This window comes from Spermophilus citellus, assembly GCF_964194105.1.
Source record: "Spermophilus citellus genome assembly, chromosome: 7".
Classification (NCBI taxonomy): Eukaryota; Metazoa; Chordata; class Mammalia; order Rodentia; family Sciuridae; genus Spermophilus; species Spermophilus citellus.
In genome coordinates this window covers 47,808,768-47,833,392 of record NC_138188.1, presented here as the reverse complement: position 1 = coordinate 47,833,392, position 24,625 = coordinate 47,808,768, and the positions used below count along the sequence as shown (strand labels likewise).

The window sequence follows — 24,625 nt, the reverse complement described above, 5'->3', positions numbered from 1 at the left end:
TGAAATGGGATGTTCAGTTTGGCCATATTTCTCCCTGTTGATGTGACCATTGCCATCATTTTGTGGCCAGTTTTTTTTTTTTCTTCTCTAAAAGAAGCCCTGAACCTGTAGCTACTTTGCAAGAGAAATAAAGGCCCAGCCAAGTTACATTGCCAGCTCATTTGATACCACGGTGTCCTGCACTTGTCCATTGCTCACCAGCTGTGAGTTTGAATCTTATCTACTGTGTGGCATTGGGCACATCATCTGAGCTTCGCCAGCCTGCTGGGTGGTGAAAATTCCCAAATATTAAATGGGATGAACTTAAAAAGACCAATGTACATATTTGGGCATAGTGAATGCCAGGTCCTTTCCCTGTCATATTGCTTTTGTGCCGCAGTCTTGGCTGGGCACAGAATCACGAGCCACCACACAGCTTTGTAGATTCAAACAGCAATTCTTTATTCCCGAACTCACACCGGCCTCCACACACGCTCTGGGGCAATCCCAGTTCTCCTGCCAACCAATTCACCTACTCCACGAGGCTTTCTTCCCCAAAATCCTCTCTGAATCTCAGGAGAACTCAGGCAGCAGGAACGCCCTAATTCCAGCAGCAATAATCCTCAACATCGAACTTCCCTAAAATCCAAAGTCTTAAACTGGGAACGCCCTTAACCCAAGGAGCGGGATACTTCCTCAAACTGCAGGACACACCCTAATCCTGGATCCACCCTCGTCCTTGGGCAGGGTCACCTAACATGCAATGTCAACAGCGAAATTAACATGGGGTACGCTGGCAAGGAAATTTCCTACTTGGTAATGGCCCTCAGCACTTTTGACCTAGTATTGTGCCTTGCCACCCATTCCCCAGCTAGTTGTCTCCAGAGTGGCCATAATAACATTGATAGCTTGCTTAGCTTACTGTGCTGTGGATTATGTGAAGTACATGAATTAGGAAGGTGAATGGCCACATATCACAGTGATTTCATAGCTGAGAAGACTGTGACTCAGAGCAGTTAGTTGAAGACCTAGACTTACATGCTGGTTAGTGGTGGAGCTTAAAGTTAAACCCGGGCCACATTGCCTGCTCACACAGCTGCATTAGCACTGGTCTGGCATTATGGATGTCATCACAAGTGGGTTGAAGTGGAGACATGACCATCTCTACCCACCACTTTGGTTTAAAAGGTCCTATGATGACATTAGTATTTTGACCCCATACTGTAAGAAGCTGCAGACCACATGAACCTGCTTTTAGGACTTCGCTGCCATGTGGCTTTTGAAAACTGATAGGGTGATATTAGCTCTGGAATCTTTTGATACAGGGCTAAAGGAAGGCAGAAGGGCAAGGTTCAGTTGGAAATGAATCAGGAGATGGATTTGGGACACAACAGGAAGTTAAATGGAAGGAACAGGGTGAAAGAATATGAACAGAACTGGACAGGCCACCCTAAATATTTGGGTGATGGGCACTGAACATGGCCCTTTCCTTCAAAATGTAACCCTTGACAGTCTATTCTTTCTACATTACTGACCTGTTGAAATGGAGGGCAGTGTGTAATTCAGTCTGGACAGCTGCTCACTGCTCTTGTTCTGAGCGCCTTTTCTGTATTAATTATGTGTCTTCAGAGCCAGGGAGATGCTACTGTTTTGCTAACCAAAGAAAATATAAAAATGAAGCTGTGCCTGCAGCCTGGGGTTCTCTGTCTGATTCAGGTATCTGTGGGGTTTGTCAGAGCCAAGCCAGTGTAACTTGTCAGTTGGTAATATTTTTGTGAGTTCAGGCATTCATCTTTTCACAAGAAAATTCACTAATTGAGACTATTAGTCAAAGGTAGTTTTGAGCTAGAATATGATTTGAGTTAATATTTCTAAGAAGTATGAAATCTGTCAGCCCCCTGTATCCATGGGTTCTGTATCTGTGGAGTCAACAAACCACAGATTGAAAAAAAAAACTTTCAGAAAAAAATTCTAGAAAGCTGAAAAAGGACAACTTGAGTTTGCTTTGTGTTTAGTTTTAGTACTGTGCCAGATCCAGGTGGGCGAGTCCCAGGTGGGCTGTGTGCAACCACTGTTTGACAGCCCTCAGCCTCCCTGCTCCAGCATCATTTGTCCCAGGTTTTGTTCCTGTACTGTGCAGCCAGGCCTGGGATGCTCGAGCTGCTCTGAACAAAGGTACATGCTTTCCCTGTCTGCTCCCTACACGGTACCGTGGATTAGCGGTGTGTGCTGGGTGTTGTAAGTCATGTAGAGGTGATTGAGCAGTAGTGAGAGGATGTGCTCCGGTGGCGTGCAGATACCAGCCATCTGTGGATTCGCGAATCATTGGGGTCAGGGTGTCAGTACCCCCCCCCCCCAAACACCAAGGAGAGCTGTGTGTTGCATTCTGTTCTTGTGGTTACTGCACTTAAACCAGGGGTGTCTTTGTCCTTTTTTTTTTTTTTTTTTTTTTTTTTTTTTTTTTTTTGCGGTGCTGGGATTGTTTGGAATCCAGGGCCTTGGTCATGCTAGGCAAGTGCTGTACCAGAGCCACATCCTGTCCCTAAGACAAATGGGGGAAGGAGCACTAATGAGAAACCAGCCTCTACCTCACAGCAAAGCCTGTTCAAAGAAGGGGGCATGACCTTTGTCCTTAGAAAAACTGACAGAGCACTCCTAGGCACATTCCCACCCTGCTAAGTTGTTTATCTACAAATAACAGGAGAGATCTGCTGCGCCAGGTGTCCCTGACTCAGTCAGGCTAGATGAGGACCCATAGCAACCCCCTAGCAACCACCAATTAGCATGAAACAGGGAAAATATCTGGGATGCTAGATGACCCTCCCAGTAGTTTATGGTGGTTGATAACATAACATGTTGGGAAACTGTGTAGTTCAGCACTACTCCCCTCGTGGCTTAAACCAATCCGTTCAAATGAATCCCCCTCTTGTACTGACCAATCACCCTTACCCAACTTGTTCCCACCAGTGAATGTACTAATCATGTTTTAGAGTTGTTTTATGATTTTCTCGCGGTGTGTGATGATTTGCTAAGAGATGCTATGATGTATGTGAAGTCCCTGCCTTCCCCAAAGAGTGTATAAAACTGCTGCAAACCCTGGGTTCGGGGCCTTTCAGCATCACCAGTTGCTGTGTGCGCATGGAGGACCGAGCTAGCTCTCAATAAACGCCTCTTTGCTGCTTACATCGATCTTGGTCTCTGGTGGTCCTGTGTTAATGAATTTACAAGAATGATTTGCTAGTTAAATCAATTCTTGTGGAAAAGTTTTTAAACAAAACACTTTCTTTGTCAACTTTTCTATCTTGCTTAAAGCCTTATTTGGACGTCATGTAGCCAATCAGGCTACAACATTATTCTGCACTAGCGCAACCTCCAAAGTAAGTATAAATATTTGAAGTTTTATTATACTTTTTCCATATTATATTTAAACATCAGTCAGCATTTGTAACTGTAAGAAGTATTCTGATTATCTATCAAATGGGATAAAAAAACAAATACACATTTTTACTACTGGAATGGTTCTTAACATCTAGCCTAGGATCTTTATTTTGTCTGTGAAGAAGCTTAAGACCCGAGCAGACTGTTTTTACAGAAGGCATATAGACTTGTTTGAGGTAGAGCAGAAGCTGTAAACGTGGACTTCTGATTCTCAATCAGGTGGTGGAATCATTTAGCCTAGAAAAAGAAAGAAGTGAGGCTTGACTTGATTGTTATCCTAAGCATATGGGGGGCATGGTCTGCACCCTCTCCCACCCTGCGATAACTGCTCTTTTTTTTTTTAATGTTTTTTTGTTTGTTTGTTTTTTAGTTGTAGTTGGACATAATACCTTCATTTCACTTATTTATTTTTATGTGGTGCTGAGGATCGAACCCAGGGTCTTCAGAGTGCGAGGCGAGTGCTCTACCGCTGAGCCACAACCCCAGCCCCAAATGCTCTTTTCTTACAGTAAAAAATAATGTCTGCCAGGAACAAACAAGAAGGCTTGGGTTTTCTTTGGTTAGAGACTTACCAATTCATGTCTTTATCCCTGAAGATCTCCAGAGAAATGAGCAACTGGATAATTTACCTGGTATAAAGCATTTGATAAATGAGTTTTAAGAATAAAAATACTGTAATGGAAACTCTAATACTAGAATTAAACGTTGTCTTATTGGAATTTCCACACAGAAAAATGACTTATTGCTACCAGAAAAATGAGTCCAGACCAGATACTTGAAGCACATCATTTGTGTGTGTGTCCCTCCTCTTTTGTGAAGCTGGAAAGGGAAGAGTGTCCAGTTTGTTTAATTGCTAATACACTTGATTTTGTTTGTTTGTTTAACAGCCTTGGCAAATGCAACATTGTGTATTCTTGAACCTGTTATGTCTGTGGAAGTTATAGCCCCTAATGAATTTCAGGGACCAGTAATTGCAGGAATTAACCGGCGGCATGGAGTGATCACAGGGCAAGACGGAATTGAGGACTATTTTACAGTGTATGCGGATGTAAGTACTATTGATTATTGATAGTCTTGCATTTTTTACCCACAGAAAGAAGTCATTTAGCTTTGGTTTTTTAAGATTATAGAGCAAATTTACACATTTCTGTATTGAAATCTTGCCTATATATATATCTGGGAATTTCTGTAATCTGTTGCTAGAGAAATTCTTAAGTGCAGAAGCAAAAATAAGATGCATTCACCTTGGCCTGTTGTGCATATGCCTGGTTTTTAGGTGTAGATTTTTTCCCTCCTTTTAGCTTTATTTGAATAGCTGCTTTATGATGTGCTCTCTAGCTTATTGGGGTAACATTAATTCCCTTGCCTCTGTGTCTTGATTTAAGTCTGGAGAGGAATACTTGTCATATTTCCAAAGCCCCTGCATTATACTGCCACCAGCACACGACATACCAGGAGCCAACCCAGGGCTGAGTGTGGCTCAGTGCTGGGGCTTGCCCAGCACAGATGAGGCCTCATCCACTCCCCAGCACCACAGAAGGAACACAGCCAGCATCCAGCGGAAATTTATATTAACATTTCCACAGAAGGATCACTTCTGAGTGATTGAGCCAGGGACAGGGTGGAGTGAGATGAGGAAGGAAAGGCCATCAGTGGTGTCTGTTCTGTGAAACTGGAAATTGGCTTCCAGCTGTGACCAGCAAGTGAAACAATTTTCAAATAGGGTTTCCACCTGGAATAAGGCAAAAGGGTTTTCTTTGGGCTTTTAAGTCTTTTAAACCAAAAGAAGTGAGTTGAAATCCAAATTTAAGGCATTAAGTAGCCAATATGTCTCTGTATTTTTCTCAGGTATTTTTTAGCAAGCAATGCTAATAACATCTGTCGTTTGTTTTTAGGTCCCTCTGAATGATATGTTCGGTTATTCCACTGAACTTAGGTCTTGCACAGAGGTAAGCAAGTGTTTATCTTTACCACAGTGCTCTTCAAAAGATCATCCTACACAGTCATGAGATTTATGAGATTGTGGCTTTACATGATTCCATAGTTGTAAAAAAAAAAAAAAAATCTCTCTGTTCTGTCTCTCTCTCTGCCTTTTAAATTCCTAGGGAAAAGGAGAATACACCATGGAATATTGCAGATACCAGCCATGTTTACCTTCTACACAGGAAGACCTCATTAATAAGCACCTGGAAGCAACAGGTCAACTTCCTGTAAAAAAAGGAAAAGCCAAGAACTGACTTTCCTTGTTGTGAGTTTAGTAACTTTAAGTGAATATGCAAGACTTAGATATGATGAATTCCAGCGGAGTGAAATCAGGTTGCTGAAACAAGTTTTAGAAGCACTTCCTATTTTAAATTCAGGAGCTTCTATTACATATATTCTAAGATAATTCTATGTATGTCTCAACTCTGTTGGTTGGTTTTTGTAGTTCATTGAAAAATCAAATAAAATATTCCTGAAATATACTTAATATTTATTTAAGGGAGAAAGGGATTAATTTCAATTATGCTCCTAAACTTAGAATAGGTGTATAAACCTCCTTTCCATATTTTCTTTTTCATGACAATTTTCAACATATGGAAAAGTTGGAATTGGAACAGCCATGTACCTTCCATCTAGATTCAGCAATGGGCAATGGACACTTTTGTTAACAGTTTGTTTATCAAACAATAATTTTATTGTCTGTGTCTCCTACATTGAATTTTTAAGTTATTTTGCTGAAGACTTGCAAGTGAATTTTGTACATTATAATGTTTGATAATGTCATTAATGGGCAGGCCATCCTGTTTAAGAGGGCATGTCATATGTCCCTGCTAGGGAACAGCTGATTCATATATGGCTGATTGCTTCAGTTTATGGATTCTGCACATTTGTAACTGCCTCTGTTTTAGGAGTACATATGTTACTTGCAGTCCTCTCTGAAGTAAAATAGACCTTCACATGTGCTGTTCTGGATTGTGTTCGCCTAAATGTTTCTGTAGCCCTAAATAATAAAGTATGATTTACAGAATTGTTGCCCTGTCAGTTCACTCACCTAGTAAACGCTAGTTGAATTTTGAGTCTACTAGAATTTGTCACATATTCATTGAGATTGTGAGAGAACAAACATTTCAGCTTTGGTTTCCACAATAAGTTAGGTTTTCCCAGGCAGTTCACCATACTATCCCAAATTTCTTAATCCAAAAATTATCTTGTACTATACACATCTCCTAGTCTTTTTCCTTACTGGATTATAGAAATGAAATAACTGATTTTAAGTGCTTTTGGGCTTTTTGATTTATAGATTGGACTGTATAATTTAAGATTTCTAGGTTGAAAAAAAAAGGATTAAATATTGAGCACATGTTTTCAAGACATTTGCTGAGTAGTTTGTTAAGTGAATTACCTTATTTAATTCTCTCAACCCCGTGAGAGAGTTTTTTTTGCAATAGAGAAAGTGAAGGTAAATTTTTGCAAGCCCACACAGCTCATTAAGTGTTAAAATGTATACTTTGGTTGCTGTTGAGGAAGCACCTTAAACCCTTCTTGATGATTTTCAATACTGTTCTGCATGAGCCAATACACAAATTATAGCAGGGTACATCTGGCCATTAAGAATATCAGAAAGATGGGTAAATTTGGATACATCCTTAATTTGTTAAATATTCTGGTTATAAAGTTGCAATGTCAAAAAGGACTTTAGGTATCTAATGCATCACCAACATATCATAGGCAGTGACACCAACCCAGCTTAGGGGAATGTCTTGAACAGCACCCTGTGGAGACAGCTCCAGGACCAGAACCCACAGTCCCTGCTAACTCATTAGCTTAGTGGTAGTTAGTAAACACTACATGCCAACCAAAGTGAGAAGAATGGGAAAGATTAATGAGAGTATTCATAAATGAGAGCTTCTGTATTACTCTTGTGAAGGTAACTGCTGCCTGACTTAAGGAAAGACAGCACTGCTGTGTCAGCTGGTAGGCACACACGAGGAGGTACTGCACGGGTGCCCAGGCCTGACTGCACCCTAAAATCACTTGGGAGCTTAAAGCTAAATACTCTGAAACTTTTCTAGATGATTCCAAAATGCATTCAGTGCTGAAGATAACTGCAGGATGGTCTGCACTTACACCCAAGACAGGAAATGAAAGATGTTTGCAATTCAGATGTGACATATTATTAATATTCTTTTGTGTGATATAAGAATTTAGACTATTGGTTCACCATTTGATAACTTTAAAACTTTTTTTTTTTTCCTGTTACTCATTTCCTCACTGCTCATTCTTAGACTGTGTAGTTTGCAAAATCACTAAAATTGAATCAGTTCTGAAGTTTGGGATTTTTCATGGTTTAGAAATTGGAGTGAGTCTCAAATTTGGCAGCCCCAGAAAGGAGTAAGCTGAGACATTCTGGGATGTAGTCCATTTGCATTGCTGGCACTACAGATTGTTGAATTGAAGCTTGAATTGCAGTTCACCTATTTCAGATAAATAGCACTATAATGCATCATTGAAATCAGTTAATTGTGTTCACAGGAAACTTAGGTGAGCATTCACTCATTTATCCATTCAAATAAGTGCCAGAGAGCATGAAATGATTTTTGTACTCCAAAAGCTAGAAAGGTCACAGAACAGGTCAGAATTTTCTAATCTGGGAAAAATGGGCATGATAAACTAAGATGTAGATGTCCAAGTGCAAAATACAAAGCCTCCCTTAACTTTCAGAAGAACTTGTTAGCAAGTTGTCCCTTGTAACGACTGATGCTTCAGGTGGGAAAACTGAAACCTAGTGGGATAAAGTGGAGTACAGGGAAAGTCCTGGCTCCATTTTGCATGTCTTAAAGTTTTTGAAAATTATGAAGAATTCAGACAAGTGAATGTGGTGTTGGATGGTATTATCATTGGCATCAGGGCTTCACACTCATAAGGAAAGACAGCTTAGGGTACTTAGGTTTTCATTTTATGCCAAACCAAATGCAGTAATTTTTCTCTGTAGTTACTAGTAAAATCAGTTAGAAAAATCAAGTCAGCAGTTTTAGAGTTTGTGCCAGAAAGAATAGTCTAATGATGATAGTGAGAAAATTTTTAGTTGGTTTAGCTTTCATAAGTTTTGTAAATGAGGTAATTGTGTTTGTTGTTTGCCTGTGTGATTTCCCCTTCATAATTGTTACACCAAAGCAGAGTCTGTTCGAGGGTTACCTTAGAATCCTTCCCTGGGTGAATTATGGTCACATTTGCAAGACTGATCTCACTAATGGAAATTCCCTTTGCCAGTGAAGACCTGGAGAAAGCCGACACACCACCAATTTCCCCCTTTCTAGTCCCTAATGCGATACTAAAAGAAGTTGAAGATCACAGGACATGGAGTATGCTATAATGATGTTGTATTTTTACCGTGGGTTGACCCAAGTGCACTTAATCACTGAGCCATATCCCCAGCTCTTTTTTTTTTTTTTTTTTTTTAATTAGCGACAGGGCCTTGTCCCACTAAGTTGCTGAGGCTGGCTTTGAACTCACATCCTTCTGCCTTGACTGCTGGGGTTACAGGCATGCACCACCACACCTGGCAAAATAATGCTCTTGAGAGCTACTTTTGAAGATGATTTAGGGGAAGAACTTTGGTTAGAGAAGTTTCTCTCTTGATTTTTGGTGTGATTAAACATTGTAGACTGTTTTTATATTTTCAAAGAAGTACTTCTTTTTTTTATCGCATAGGTCGGGAGGGCCTGAGTTGCCTTTAAGTGACCGCGTACAGTGCTTCAGAGTACTTAGAACACTTTAAAACAGTTGGATCTGGGGAAGGTAAATGCAAAGTTGGGGTTTTAAATAGAAAAACACATAAATTAGATCCGCTTATCTTTATGAGAGTCCTTATCTTTTTTTGTCTTTTCTATCAGTTTTTCCAGTTATCCAATAGTGCAGACTAATAGACCACTCTGACTGAGCGGGTTCGACTTGGGGTTTTTCAACTTCATAGTGGTGTGAAAGTGATATGCCTTGGAGAGAAGCCATACGTAGAATTCTGGTCTTCCCCCAAGCTGGCAGTGGGCATGTGCTCACCCCCTTGAAATGCTGGGTGGTACAGGAGCCGGCACTACAGGGTATAATGTTGCTAAGCCAGGGTGTTTGATGGGTTAGGTGTATTAAACACATTTTAAACCTGTGGTGTTTTCAATTTACAATGGAGTTTTCAATGTAAAAACCCCATTGTGAGTCAAGTTGTGTATGTATTTTGTTATAATTTAAGGTTGATGCTTCCTAATCAATTATTGAGTGAGGAACCTGGCCTAAGGTTCTAGACACTGATAGAAGTGTTCCATTACATTATAATAATTCATAGAGGCAATGATGGTAATATTTCCTGGGTCAGTTCTTCCTGCCTCGGGCAGGTACTCCACTGAATTTGATTATGGTACATGTTGTTTGCTTTTATAAATTACTTAGGCCAACTCTGGATCCAGATTGTCCTTGTAAATGAAGATTGTTAATGTTTGGTATACTTTGAGTTAATGTGTATTTGCAGGCAGCCACTTGATCTAGTGAGATATGGTATTATTTAAAATTTGAATCAAGCAATATTAAGGTTTTTATTTAATTTCAGCTTAGCATAAATGTTGCCTATGCATACAAATCTCTGCAAACACATTTAACACATTTTATTATTTAGAACTATGAACATTTATTTAAAAGTAGATGCCAAGTTAAAAAGGAATACTTGCTTGAAGTAACAAAACAGTGGAATTCCTTAAACAGTTATTATTTTCCCTATAGTTTTCTTTGACTGAAAATATACTTGTTGACATACAGGATAGGAGCAATTGTGCGACATAAAATAGTTACAGTATATTAAGAAGAGTAAGAAATGCAAATTCAGAGTTGAAACCATTTTTTTTTTTTTTAATAATTATCAGCCTCTGCAGCAGGTACTGATACTGATTGCCTGGATTTCACATTCCAGGGCTGAAACTCCAAGGAGCCTGCTAGTGGGTGCCCAGCATGAGCAAAGCTCAGCATGCCCCTGCGGCCCAGAGGTAGACCACACAGGCCAGCTGAGTAGCAGCTGATACATTTGAGTTTTTGCTGATAGTCACAGGCTCCAGAACTAAAGTAATTGTTTAGGCTAGGAAAGTCATTTTGTCTAGAATTTGGTATAATCAGCTTTTTGTTTTTTAGAAATTACTAAACTCTGTTGGTGCCACAGCAGATCCTTCCTCAGTTCCAGAAGAAGCTTCAACCGGGGTTTGTATCTCTTCACACCGGTACTTGACTTTAAGTGGCTTGCCGGGGTACCAGATCAGGTGAATATGGCAGGGAATGATTTCCTAGGACACAGAGTTATAAAATATTAAACCGCACAGAACTTAAGGTAGAAATACTTCTCTGTACAAGCTTGTGTTTTACCTGTGTTGGGAATTCATGCAGCAGGACAGTGTAATCAAAGTCGATTGCGTGATCACTGGTTTTCTGGAGGAAAAAAACAGAGTGAGTATAACAGAATGGGGAGCTTGGACACACATGTTCTTGGTTTGGAGGGGTACCTTGACTCTCTGCAGCCCTAAGATTTGAGCCCTATTTCCTTCATTGTATTCTGTATCAAGGTGCATCAAGGTGTGGGTTCTCCCTTTGGTTTTATCACTAAGTAGCACAAAATGCTGGTCGGATGTCTTTATCACTTTTCTTTCTGATACTGTAATTTGGGATGAGGGCCGAGGTCTGTGGGGTAGGCTGGCTCTTGGCAGCACAGCTCCTGTGTGCACTGTAAGCTGCTGGGTCAGCCCTGCCACCCCAGGCAGCAGCACAGGGAAAGGCAGCCAGCATTTCTGGAGTGTCTGCCAGGGACCCTGTTCTGTGCCCCGTCCTGTGCTGGGCACTGCGCACACATTCTTGTGTGGTTCTCCATCCCTCCCAGATGACTCTCCCCAAACCACCTTCGTCACGTACCGGAACCATTTGTAAACCAGAGTATTGGGGCCTCTCAGTGGACAAGCACTTATCCTCACCTCTTTTATTTATGTGATTTCTATGCATTTTACTAGTAAGCAAGCCAATTTTCTGTTTTCTTTTTGACATTTCCTTTTTTTGATGTCAAGTGTACTTATTTCTTTACTAGTAACAATGGAAGACAGGAAGAATTTCTTAAAACCTTCAATTTGGAATATAGTTTTAGTATCCTACCAGGTTTTTATTGAGACTATGAAAAAGCAAAAACAAACAAACAAAAAGTTAATTTTGCACTGGTGGAGTTTTCCAAGTCAGGAGTGTGAGTAGGTGTGGAGGGTGCTACGGGGCAGAACCTGCCTGAGTGAATCACAGGTAGACTGCTTTTCATGTAGTGCTGCTTTGTGTTGCGTGGTGGCTCCTCCCCTGCCTGGCATCGTGCCCACTAGTGTTCACAGCAGGTGTCTGACACGGAGCAACAAGTCTGGGAACTCATCAGAGAAAGTTCCATGTCTTTCAGGAGAGAACAAGCTACAGGAAGTTCCAGATAGAGTCGGCCCTTCATATCCAGGTGTTCTGTATCCAGGCATGCGCCAACTAAGGGTCAAAATGGTTTTTGAAGTTGTGTCTGCACCGAACACATGTGGGCTTTTTTTTGGTCATTATTTTCTAAACATTACAGTATAACACTATTCACATGTCACTGTATTACCTACCAAAAGAAATCTAGACATGACTAAAGTATACGAGGCTATGTATGTAGGTTATATGCAAATGCCAAGCCATTTTATATAAATAACTTAACATCATGGTATTTGGTATGTGGTGAGGGCCTGGAAACCGTTCCCCACATACACCAGCAGATGACTGTCAGGCTGGTGGTATTTCTTTGGGGGTATATTTAGCCTTGTTTGACCTTCATTTGGAGACTGTCTTGACCTTGGAAGGAAGTGGCTCTCTCCTGGGATGTTTCACACCAGCTGCTGTCCATGTAATATATTGGGCTTTTGTGCTGTCTGCACAAGGTCTGTTCACTGTGTTTTTTTATAATTTAAAAATTGGTTTTGCTTAGAAACTTAGAGTGTTTGTTCAGGACAGTATCTGTTTTGCTTTTGAAAGTAGCATTTCTGAAGGAAATCGTGGCAGTCTCCAGATCCTAGGCAAAAAAGAGACAGGTCTTAGAACAAATGCTAGCCCTGCACTCTGTCTGACTCACCATCCTGCTGTTGACTCAGTGGCACTCAGTCTATGATGAAGTCTAAAAGGTGATGATGCTTGGAAGCCCTGTGCGTTTGATTGAGAATTCCTTGACGCAGTTGTTGGGACACCCTTTACACTGTAGGAGGAAGCACCCTTGACCCAATCTACAGAGCAGAGCCCCTGGAGAACTACAGGGAGGACATTGCACTTCCCAGTATAGCAGAGCACCCCAGGATGGGACCACCCCTGCTCGGTCAAGCTCTGCCAAGAAGTCATTATTTTTAATATTATTCAGAACAATCTCTTTGGCTTCTGTCCAAATCCTTGTAGTCCAAATTGATGGTGATTTAGTGTGGTATTTTTTAATCACTCAGCACTCTGATCTTCCTGGAAGCAGCCTGGATGTGGTGTTTGTCCCCTCCACCTCCCATCTGATAGGGAGGAGGCTGAAGTTCAGATCAGCCATCACAAGTAGCTTTCTCAGCAGACCAGGTTAGTGGATGGGATGTTGCTGTAACATGCCTGTGGCTTCTGGAGAGTCACACTGGTGGCAGCCACATGCTGCTGGTTATATGGTTGGATGCTTACACAATCTGGCGCCAGTGGAGCAGCTTAGGAGGCATGAGGTCAAGGCTGAGTGCGTGGGAAGTCCCTCTGTCTCCCAGCCGGTGCGTCTCCCTTGTCCTTGACACAGTCCTTGTGGTATAGGGACAACATGGATTCTTCAGTTCTAAAGATATAATTTTTAGTGAGGTGGGTCTCATTTTATAGCTGTCTTTTGAATTCTTCCTTTCTTTTCTCACTGAGGCCTTGTTCACCTGGGTTGTGCATTTATAACTTGTCATGCCCTTGCACAGTTGTATTGAAAGGTGAGTTTAACCCCCAGTATAAAGACGATGACCCCATGGGGAGAGTTCTTGTGCTGTTTTGAGTACCTCTAGTCACTTCTGGCCTCTACATTTTGGCTTTACCTGCCCTGTTTCTGTCCCCCAGAACCTTTCTTAGAGCTTTTAAAAACATTGCTTGTTTTGCTTCTTATTTATGTTGCTGCTTTTGCTGAAAGATATGGAAATTCTTGGTGGCCACTGAACAGCAGAATTTGAAAATCTGTAGATGTGTGTGGACAGTACTTCTCATTAAGAGAACTCCTAAAAGAACTCTAAGATGAAATGCCCATCTAACTGGACACCAACTTCACACTGCCTTGTGAGGTTAGGTTGATGTTAAGGGCTTCAATCACTTTGTTAGTCCTCATTGTAGAACCTGAGAGATGAAGTGATTTGCCTTGGGTGACCAGGTCAGTTGTCTACTCAAATATTTATCTAAAATTCAAACCTCACAGGGTTTAAAAAAAAATCTAAAATTCCTAGTAACCATTCTCCCTCATTATTTTTCTTTTTAATAGTGTAGTTTTCATGTATGTCTCTACTGTCGCACTTGCAGTGAGTCAGACTTGCATCTAACTAACTCTGTATCCTGAGTAGTCACATAGAATCAACTAGATGGTGATTTCTATTAAAAATCACTCTGTAAGGAGAAGAAAAAGTAAGTAAAGAAGGGCCGCTAAAAGTGGCCTTTTAGCTGGTTGTGGTGGCACACACCTGTAATCCCAGCCTCTGGGGAGGCTGAGGCAAGAGAATTGTGAGTTCAAAACCAGCCTCAGCAACAACGGAGAGGCACTAAGCAACTCAGTGAGAACCTGTTTCTAATAAAATACAAAACAGGGCTGGGGATGTGGCTCAGTGGTTGAAAATAAAAGTGGCCTTCAGAAGGCACACCAAACTTCCAGATGCTGAAATGCTGACTCATGCTGGCCAAATCTTAGTACTCAGAGAACTCATTGATGAGTTATCCAGGGATACATCCATGAAAAAATGAATTTTAATTTTGGTATATGATGTGAGTTAAAAGTCAAAGTTCATTTTTTAGCAATTATTGAGAACTATTTTAACTTTTTTATAATGCTGGGGATAGAGTCCAGGGTCTTTTGCACAAGCTATGTAGGCACTCTATCTCTGAACTATATCCCCAGGCCCCTAAAAAAAAAAAAAAAGAAGAATTATTTTAAGAATTGGTACTTCCAATTAGTTCCACCTGCCTCTCAGGGAAGTTGATTTTGTTTTCTGTGGATACATGCCTTCTGCCGTATCACACTTGCCTGACGGAAGATCCCAGCATCGTTAAATTCAGTGCTGGGCTCCCTTTGCACCCATGCCCACCCAGAAGAAACTGGTCCTCTGAATCCAAGCCTTGCAGGACCTGAGGGGCTCATAGTGCCTCAACACTCTCAGTACCTCCTCTGGGCCTGCTCTCAGCTGACAACTGCCCCTCAGTGAGGAGACAGAACCAGCTGGCACTGAAGGGCCGCTGGCTCCCACATGGCGGCTACCTCCTGCCAGCACCCCACTGCCATCCTCTGGTCTCTAGACAACCTCTACTCCTGTCTTGAGATCAGAGGTTACAAGGCTCCAGGATTCAGTCCTTCAGCAGCTGATTTGTCTCCCCTACTGCCCATGATCTCATCCAGCCCTGTGGCTTCATATACCCCTATATGGTCGTGACTCCAGCCCATTCCTCCCCGATCAGACCTGTAGGTCTAGGTGACTGCCCAGGCTCTCTACTTGTCTACAGGATTTAGCATACCACAATTCGAGATCATTTCCCCCAAATCTTCCCCAATCAGAAAATGTAAACCCTATCCTTCCAGAATTAGGCCCAAGTTCTAAGATCATCCTGAAGCTGATCGTTTTCTGACTCTTGGGTCCAGCCCAGGAGCAGATCCCAGCAGTCTTCCGCACCATCTCCACTGCACGCTGGCCTTGCCTCCATCACTGCAGTAGGCACTGGTCTTTGCTTCTCTCTGGCCTCCCTACAGCCCCTTAATGTAGTGGCCAGAATGGTCCTTTATGAATGGGGTTGTGTCACTCTTCTGCTAATAGGAGAAAGAGCAAAGTTCCAGACTCTTCTAATGACCTCCAAGGCCTTGCAAGAACAGCTGCCCTCCCCATGCTCTTGTCCCCTGCACAGTCCCCTTCTCACTCCATCCCTACCAGCCTCACCGCTGCCTCTCCATCCCAGCAGCCATACCTCTGCCTGAAACCCCTGGGCTCCCTTGGTCCTCTGCTCAGCTCAGCCTCACTTCAGGCTGAAGTAAGTCTCCTATTAAGACCCAGAACCTCTGCCTGCCTTCTTTATGTAGCACTTGCACATGTGAAGCATACTTATGAGTTCACTGTCTTATCTCCTGAATTCTCAGTGAGGGCAACAGCATTGTTCCTACTCACTGTCACATCTTCAGTCCCTTAAATAATACCTGGCCTGCTGCAGGCATTCATGTACTATTGAGTGAATGAGATGCAGATGATTCACACAACTTCGGTCTAAGGACACCGCATTGTTGGGTCTCGGGTGCCAGGGAGCCTCAGAGTCCTTACCCACTGCTTCACCCTGCTGAGCTGTAACGGGTAGTAGTATGAAAACTGGGTCGTCCTTTCCCACATCACGTAAGAGCTGCCAAGAACAGCCAAGTCCCAGATTGGTCTCACTGAGGGATCGATATATCCGTAATCATCTAAGAGGGGGGGAAAAGCATATTAAGGCATTTTTTTAGACAAAATTCAGAATTTCAGTCATGATTAAGGTTCAGATTTGGTCGTATCAGGTCATCTCTCACAGCAAGACCTTGGGGCAGACCTACGATTGCTGGCATCTGTGTTGACTTGGAGACTTGGGCCTCACCTAGACACGGACATCCACTGGGAAACAACTCGGTGGCTGTAATGATGCTGAAAGTTGACCTAAAGCTGTTAGGGGAGTAGCATTATTCATTAGATCAAAAAAGGCTGGTGATCTCCTTATGTCCTGGTGGTTGGGTCTTTCCAAACTCATTGCTTCCTCGTCTGCTGAATGGCTTTCTCTTACCATTGGCTTTAAATGTAATCAGTGATTGGCAGCATCTCTGCCACTTCTTTTGAACACTTGAAGAAATCAGATGGGTTTTTCCTGTGGCATTGTTGTTTTGCACCCCAAAATCTATAATTTGGAAGACATTTTTTAAACCTACTTAATATGAGACTGCTGTGATTATTGATTTGGTTTGCACATGAGGTGTACCCCAAAAGCTCACATGTGAGACAATGCCAGAGGTACATAGGAGAAGTGATTGGGTTGTGAGAGTCTTAACCCAATGAGAGATTTGATCCCCTGATGGGATTATCAGTGGTGGCTGAAGTGGTGGGTGTTCCTGGCTGAGGTGGGAACTGAGGTGTGGCTTTGGGTATATACATTTGTATCTGGCAGGTGGAATCACTGTAATGTGAGCTGATCACTGTGATGTGAGCTGCTTTCCTGTGCCACCCTCTCCCACCATGACATTCAGCCTCACCTCGAACCCTGAGGAGTGGAGCCGGCCTTCTAAACTAAGACCTCTGAAACTGTGAGCCCCCAAATAAACTCTTCTTCCTCTACAATTGTGCTGGATGGGTCTTTAAGTCAGAGCAGCAAAAAAGCTGACTAAAACAATTATTACCTTTCATGACTTTTAGAAACTCAAATCTCAGTAACTTAGAAGATAACTTTCATGAATCATCATTGTATGTGGAGACAGTCTATTAAGACAGTCATAGCACAATCTGTGAGGGATGCCTATAAGCTGATTTGGAAACTCATTCTTCTTGGCTGAATAATTTTTGTATAAATTCCATTTATTGACAGTCCTTGGCTTGGCTGTCTTAAAATGATAGGCAACTCCAGGATTACTCCTTTTATCTTTGTGTGAGACAAGATGGGTCTCTGCCTCCACTCAGGTGGCACAGAGATGCAGTCATGTATTCCTTAAGACAGGCAGGAGCAGCGCTCTGAGGGAAGTTTCTCTGGACTGGAGAGGTTTGGGGGAGGCTTCACAGAAATGAGATTTCACCAGGCTGTGGATTCCTGTCACCTATGTGGGTGGGAAGAGCACAAGCTAGTGAGTACCCCGAGCTAGGAGGGCATGGGCAGGGTCAAGAATATAAAACGTGCTGACCGCACATGCAGTACCAGGGGTGTGCACTGAGTTGTAGGCATGGGATGATGACTTGGTTCTGTCACAGGACAGATAGGGGTGACTGAAATCTACAGACTGGACAGGAGGCTCCTGCTGTGGTCCTGGAGGAAGCCCTGTGGGCATGAAGGATACTGATGGTGGGTCCAGGGTACTTCTTGGAGGTAGGCTTTATCAGAAATGGTGGCCAGGTATTAAATGTTAAAAGGTGACCAAAGAGTCCAGTTGCCAAACTCCAGGAAAGGAGTAATATTCAAATAAATGACCAGAAGTGCAAACCTTCTGGGTGGAAACAAGCTGAGTGTTAGGCTTATTAAATACAGCGTGAGATGAGCTGTGGGAGTAGATGACATAAAATGCCACAGTGAGATCAAGGAGAAGGACGCCCACTGGTTTGGTGATCTGGTGGTCTCCAGCGACCCAAGGGAGAGCAGCTTCTGTTATGTACATAGCTCAGAAACTGGCCAGGAAGAGGCAGTGTGTGTGGAAGGAGGTGAAGCCCTTGGTCAGTCTTGGCATTGCTTCAAGGAGGCTTCAGAGATAAGGAGGATATTGATGGGCACAGTCACGGAAGCAGCAGAAAAATTGGAATCAAGAATTTATCAATTAAAGGAGAGAACTGGGAGAGACCAAGATGGGGTGTCTGGATGCGCAGGCATCTCAGGCTAAGCCAGTAGAAGCGAACTCCAGATGCCAGGGATCTGTGATGTGACCTGATGAAGGCTGTTTCAGAAAGGAAGTTCTAGACGGTGCTTCCACGCACCTTCATGAAGGGACTTCTGTTCGCCCCATGTTGAGTGGCTGACCCACTGGGATTTCAGGACCGCACTGTTGGTGATGCTGTTCCCTTGCTTTATTAAGGTCCCTTCCCCCTCATCTTCGTTGACTGATACCTCCCCCTTACAGCTCACCCTCTCAGGTTCATCTTACAATGCTATGAATTTAGATTGGGGACATCACATCCATTCCTCTTGGAGATAGAGAAGTCTCACTGGACACTGGGGCCAGCGAGGATGTGGAGAAGCTCCCCACACAGAGGGGCTTTGGCTCTGTAGGTTCTTCCTGTGTGCTTGGAATCACCTATGGGGAGTCTACCCATTCTTTAGAGAAAGTGACAATTTCACTTATAATAAAAATAAGATAACTGCATTTTAAAGGGAAAAACAATGTGGAGCAAAGTTAGATCCTCATAGTTAAAAATTATGCACAGTAGCCCAGTATCATGGACTGATTAATACTGAACAGAATCTGCTAGGGTCTGAACTAGACATTCCAGGGATATCACCATACTCTTTATTCACTTTATCTAACCTTTGTGGTTTTAAAGTAGATAATTGTAGGTCCATGGGCAGGCTATACATAGCACATAAGCGTCTGAGTGCAGAGCTTACTGTTGATGAGCAGGCGCCTTCTTAGGATTTTCCTGAAGGTTCGTAGTAGCACATTGTTAGAAAGTTATGGAAGCTCTTATGTGTGTACAGGACTCACTAACTGAACAAGAGCCAGTAGCATGTGCTATTGAAAAGTAACCCAAATCTAGTGATCCTGTGCAAATATTCAAAGAAAAAGGCCTGTATAATTTTTGAATTTGTGTCTTAAGGAAACCAGATAAGCCCCGTTTCCCAAACTGAATGGGAAAATATCCCTTAACAACTAAGTGCTAAATGTTAGTCATTAGCTCAGTTATTTCAGGGACACCTAGTAGAAACACATTCTTGGGTTTGGAATTGCTCCTCATAATTTTTTGACACAGCATTCAATCCACATTGTCAGGAAACTATTGTGTGAGAATCATCCATGGCTCTGAATCTCAGAACACAAGCAGTGTTCCACATCTAGCTCTCAAGAGCATCTGGTCAGTACCAGCCAGCCAATGGGGACAGACACCTTGGGCCTGGAGCCTGCAGTCCTCTGGAGCCAGCCTGGGGTGTCTGGGCAAATGAGCAAATCAAGGGGGAGGGTGTGTGTGGTAGGGAGTAGGGGTCAGATGGCAAGCTTGATGCCCAAGTGTGAGTCCAGAGACAACTTTCGTGGTTTTAGAAATTGGATTTGCCAGTAAGTGCCAAGTCTCAGCTGCTGCCCACACACTGAGTACTTGGACAAATGAGCTCTGCTCCACTTCAGCTGAGTCACTGTGGAGAGCAGGGCTCAGCCATTAGAGACGGCACCACTGCCATTAGCCACTGCCCTGAAATGAAATAATCAGAGCTTCATCCAGCACCCCAGAGACAGCCACTCGCCTGCCTGCTGCACAGGGCAGAGAGGAGACAGGAGGGTGGCTTCTCACCTAGTTTCCAAGGCTGCCACCAAAGATCTCTGGAAGGGCCCCTCAAGTTCTGAACTGTACCCTGAAAACCACCCCAGGTCACATTCTGTGGAAAAGATTCCTTTACCCCCTACCTGGGGCTCAGCTCTTCCTGGGCCCTGCTTCACAGGAGCTAGTGGGCGGAGGCCTCCCAGCTTCTGGAGTAGTTACTCTGTTGTATTGAGATGAAGAACAGAAAAAGATACCTCGGAATTCTAATTGAGGAGGCGTGTCATGATCTGGAGCTCAGTTGAAGAGTCACTTTAGGGATACATTTAAAAGAGCGCTCTCTAAGATTCAGTGACTACACAGTCGGGAACACTGGACAGCAGAGGCTGGTTCATACCAGGTATGCCGCCCACGGTCAAGGCATCCTTCATTTGCTTCAGCTGCTCGTACAGCAGGTGATCCTCTTGTAGTGTTCTGTTTTTCTCCCTGAGCCCTGTGCAGGTCATGGTGATGGCTGGCCTGGGTTTCTGATTCTGGAAAAACACTCGAGCAAAACATTTCCCCAAGCGTGGCTTACCGTCCTGAAGTAGAGATGGTGGCATTAAGCAGGATGGTCACTTACCGCCCCACCCTCACCAGACTGACAACTCCTCGTGACACCAGGAGCACCCTGGCTTTGCAGAAAGTGAACTTTCATATTTGCATTCATCTAAACTTGACATCTTTATAATAATTTTGGCCTAGTGCTGTCTGTGGAGCACTGCTTGGCCCAGCTGTAGGGTAGCAAATACCTTGCCCTCTTCTGTGGACCAGCGTAATGCTTAGCTGGATGTTGAGACTGTTCCTCTGAACAAAAAACGTCATGCTGTCTTATGAATTAGCTCCTTTCATTCTAGTTTTAAAGACTAAGGTACTAAATTTTAAAGAGAAGTCTTCTGTGTCTCCCAGCTAGTAAGTGGTAAGCCAGGATTTGAGTGCACTTCTAATTTAGTTCAACTTACTGAGGTTGAACTAACCCCTCTGTGCTGCTCTAGATCTAGTCCAGAGGTGGAGGCATAGGTCCTCTGCCTGGGCTGACCAATTGCCTGGACTGCGCTGATCCACATTCATGGGTAAGTGGAGATTACTGGGTGTCCTGGGAGCACTCTCAATTATCCAGCTCAGAGACATCACAGTTTCAGTTAAACATTAGGTATGATTCATTTCTAGGGCAGTCAGTCATTCTTCACCCTTTCAGGTCACAGATTCCTTAACCTGATAATAAAAGCCAGGGACCCTGTTCCCAGAAAATGCACTTGATCATACCGTCAGCACCAGGCCTAGAGTTTGAGGCAGTCTGTGGGCCTCATACCAGCCATGGACCCCTAGTCAGAATCTCTCCTTAAAAAGTGGATGCAATGACTTCTTCGATTCTACAGTTTAAACAGGAAGGAATCCCAGTTAAAACCACCACCAAAACAAAGCCCACAGGAAGATCAGAAGTGGATCTGCTAAGAAAGCCTATTTCCAGAACCAACTCAAAACATCATGGTGGGCTTTCCAGTGGGCTGCTTTCCCCTGTGAGTACCAGCTTTGAGAGAGCATCTTGGGTACATTAAGATGCTAATTACAGGTGCAGACAGAGAAGGTAGTGCAGGGCTTTCAGGAGGAGGGTGTGATAGGTGCCACAGGGCTCTCTGAGGCTCCTCTCTTGTCCTTTCAGGAAGGAGAAAAAGAATAGGCATTGCTTTTCCTCCTTTGCTTTGTTCACCCCCCCTCCCCCACACACAAACCTTCAGGGAACAAAGCACCTGGTGAAGATGGAAGACCTCTCCCCTTGGTGCACCCACAGGGTACAGTGGTGGCATGCTATTGCTCCTTGTAATCTAGTAACTGGTTTCCCTTCAGCTTTAACCAGTTTGCAATAGAGAGCTCACATGCTTCCTCCTAATCCTTGTACAGTTTGAGTCCTGCGGTCAATAAAGTCAGGGCATACTTGATTCTGGTGAGCCTTCATCCAGAAGCCTGGAGTACAGAATCATGCCTTCACTCTGAAGCTCTGCCTCCCTGTGATACTTTGATGCCAGGCACTGCCTGTCCTTCCCAGGCTGCCTGGCTCAGAGCACCACTGGAGAAGTCAGGGCTGGTCTCCCCCATGTCCCTTGCTGCCTCCCAGCCTGCCCAGCACATGAAGTTCATCTGGCTCTAATCTCCACTTAAATTTTCTGTTTACTCTCTTCCTGAAAACAGGGCAGAGGAAACTTGGCAAATGTTAGCTGCTTGGTGGGAACTGCAGCAGGCTAGTGCCTGTCGCACGCAGGGACCACCGTGTTTCATAGGATGCCTCTGCGTAAATCCTGGAATCGGCCTCAGGCTGTGCCGGCCTGGCAACCAGAAATGTCACCAGCAAACACTACAAAAAAGGACAAGTTGATGTTTAGAGTGAGTCATCCCCAGGGCTCTGAGGTGTGGGAGGGGGTCCCAGGGAAGGGGGAGTGAGCAGCGTGATCTGATGTGCGTGTATAGGGCCGTGAAGTTGAAATAGTTGGATCCTTCCCTCCTGTTTGGCCCTGTTCTTCATTATTTGTCGTCTTTATAATAAGGCAGGAGGAAAGTGGCACAGAGCTCCCAGGCTGTTCACAGGAGTCGCCAGCAGGGCCCTTCACTGATCTGGCCGCTTACCTGCAGGTGGTAGGACTCTGTGCTAAACACCAGGTTGATGTGATAGCCCCTCCGTGGATCCACCTGAAATACAGAAATCATCTTAGCATTGTGAGGGCTCCACTGAGCCTCATGACCAAGAACTGCACTCTCAGGGTGGCATGGCGTGCAGATGGTGACAGTTATACCTGAAGAAAACATTTTTATTGCTGAATTTTTTTACAAACTGTTTTTGTTACTCAGTTTGCTAGTTTGACACTCACACAGTAAGAGGCAGAAAAGGGACACAGTATGTTCATCTGGAAGCTGACTTTGTAAGAGCAGCTAGACAGGCACTGTCGGGTACAGGGAGCTGTGATGAATTCCTCCACCCCCTGATAGTTAGAGCTCCCTGTCCGGGCTGCTGGGGCCACAGAAAGACTAGGACTCTCCCTCGTGCCAATCTCAGTCACATGGACACAGTAAACGTGTAAGGACATGTTTTCAGGAGGTGACAGGTGAAGAGATGGGTAGTCTAGGAGCCACTTAGGAGAAGCCTTCAAGCACCTCCTAAAGGAAGGCAAGGACACCTGTGGGCAAGGAAGGTCCATGGCTGGGGGCGAGATGGCCTGGACAACACTAGGAATGGCCTCATGTGACTATGTCTCTGCTGTAGTTTGGATCTCGCATGTCTCCCAAAGATCCATATATTGAAGGGTTGGTCCCCAGAGAGGTGCCCTTGGGAGATTAGGGCCTAGTGGGAGGTCTTCTGGTTATGGGAGGCTCTCTTCCTCTCTGCTCCCTGGCCATTCTCATTCCTACTATGATGTGCTGCCCCAGCACAGGCTATAAAGCAACAGGGCCAGTGGATCATAGACTAGAATCTTCCAAACCATGAGCCCAAATAAACCTTCCTTCTCCATAAGGTGATCATCTCGGGCATTTTTCATAGCCACAGAAAGCTGCTAGGCACTGTTCTTACAGGCAGGTAAGTGTCTGAGCTTTTGAAATGCATCTTTAGCCTTTTTAAACTTCTGAATATTGAGTCTAATGCCAACTTTTTGGTAGTATCCATCCCCATATTGTTGTGGCAGTTTCAGCTACTTAAAACCTATATTATCTTCCATTATTTTTTATTTAAGAGAGCAAAGTGGTTATTCAGCTAAGTGTTTTTTTTTTTTTTTCCTATAGAAGGAAACTCTGTGCTCCATGGAGCTGCAGTTATTTCATCCAGTCTTGATTAAATTAGATTCTGTAAACATCAGTTTCTTTTTTTTTTTTTTAAATCTGACCCAGGAACACAATAACCAAACAAGGTTGTCTTATAAATAGAACAAGTATCATGACTTCTACCTAAAGATTGTTTTAAAACACTGGGAAACTGTAGAGAAGGGAGGGATAAGGTTCATAGGCAGCTATTCACATAGAAAATATTCAAACGTGTATGTATATCACTGCAGTTGCTGGGAGGGAGGACAGGACCCAAGAGCTGGGCACTAGAGCAGGGTGCCTGGGCTCATTCCCATCTTCACTCATGTTGGTATGAGGTGAAGCACTGACCTTGGTTCACAAAACACACGTTCTAGTCCCTTCACTCGCTCCAATCCCCCCGCTGTGCCAGGCACTGAGGAGATGCAGAGAAACCAAGTCTCCTGTCAGCCTTCCCTAGCAGGCCTGCAGCTAGAGTGGACACAGGTAGGTGGATAGCAGCAGGCCAGGCTGGCAGTGTGGCTGATGAGTGGGGCAAGACCCTGCCTGGTGCAGTGGGTGCGCTCAGGAAGCATCTGGCTGGCCATAGCCAAGCAGGGGAGGGAGGGAGGACTGGGCTGGCACCTGGATAAGGAGGCTGGAGAATACCAGGCATGGGTACGGAGGGCAAGGTAGCACTTGAGATCGTGAGGCTGGAAAGGGCCTTTGAGGCTTTTATTTTTAATTTATTTTTTAGTTATAGGTGGACACAATATATTTATTTGTGGTAGCTGAGGATCGAAGCCAGCGCCTCATGCATGCTAGGTGAGCGCTCTACCTCTGGGCCACAACCCCAGCCCTTGGAGCCTCACTTTTTAATGAGGACTTGGAACTGGATCCCAAGCCCATGGGAGCTGCATTGAATAGCCACAGTACACAGGGTGTTGTGACCGGTGGGATGAGGCATAAACGTCGGCCAGAGTAGGTCA

General features: G+C 43.8%; 2 protein-coding genes across 2 annotated transcripts in view; one reads left to right on the top strand and one right to left on the bottom strand.

Moving 5' to 3' along the window:
• GFM1 (G elongation factor mitochondrial 1) overlaps nt 1-6,424 on the top strand; it is a 41,215-nt gene extending 34,791 nt beyond the window's left edge. The window contains exons 16-18 of the mRNA XM_081300912.1: nt 4,305-4,465; nt 5,313-5,366; nt 5,523-6,424. Coding sequence (XP_081157038.1) covers nt 4,305-4,465; nt 5,313-5,366; nt 5,523-5,654 — 347 coding nt within the window. The 3' untranslated portion in view covers nt 5,655-6,424. The remainder of the gene's footprint in view (nt 1-4,304; nt 4,466-5,312; nt 5,367-5,522) is intronic.
• A 3,626-nt stretch (nt 6,425-10,050) lies between these two features.
• RARRES1 (retinoic acid receptor responder 1) overlaps nt 10,051-24,625 on the bottom strand; it is a 32,815-nt gene continuing 18,240 nt past the window's right edge. Inside the window, exons 2-6 of the mRNA XM_081302116.1 lie at nt 22,491-22,553; nt 20,227-20,410; nt 15,969-16,105; nt 10,798-10,860; nt 10,051-10,718 (exon numbers count right to left, since the gene is read on the bottom strand). Of these exons, the coding sequence (XP_081158242.1) occupies nt 10,566-10,718; nt 10,798-10,860; nt 15,969-16,105; nt 20,227-20,410; nt 22,491-22,553 (600 nt within the window). The 3' untranslated portion in view covers nt 10,051-10,565. The remainder of the gene's footprint in view (nt 10,719-10,797; nt 10,861-15,968; nt 16,106-20,226; nt 20,411-22,490; nt 22,554-24,625) is intronic.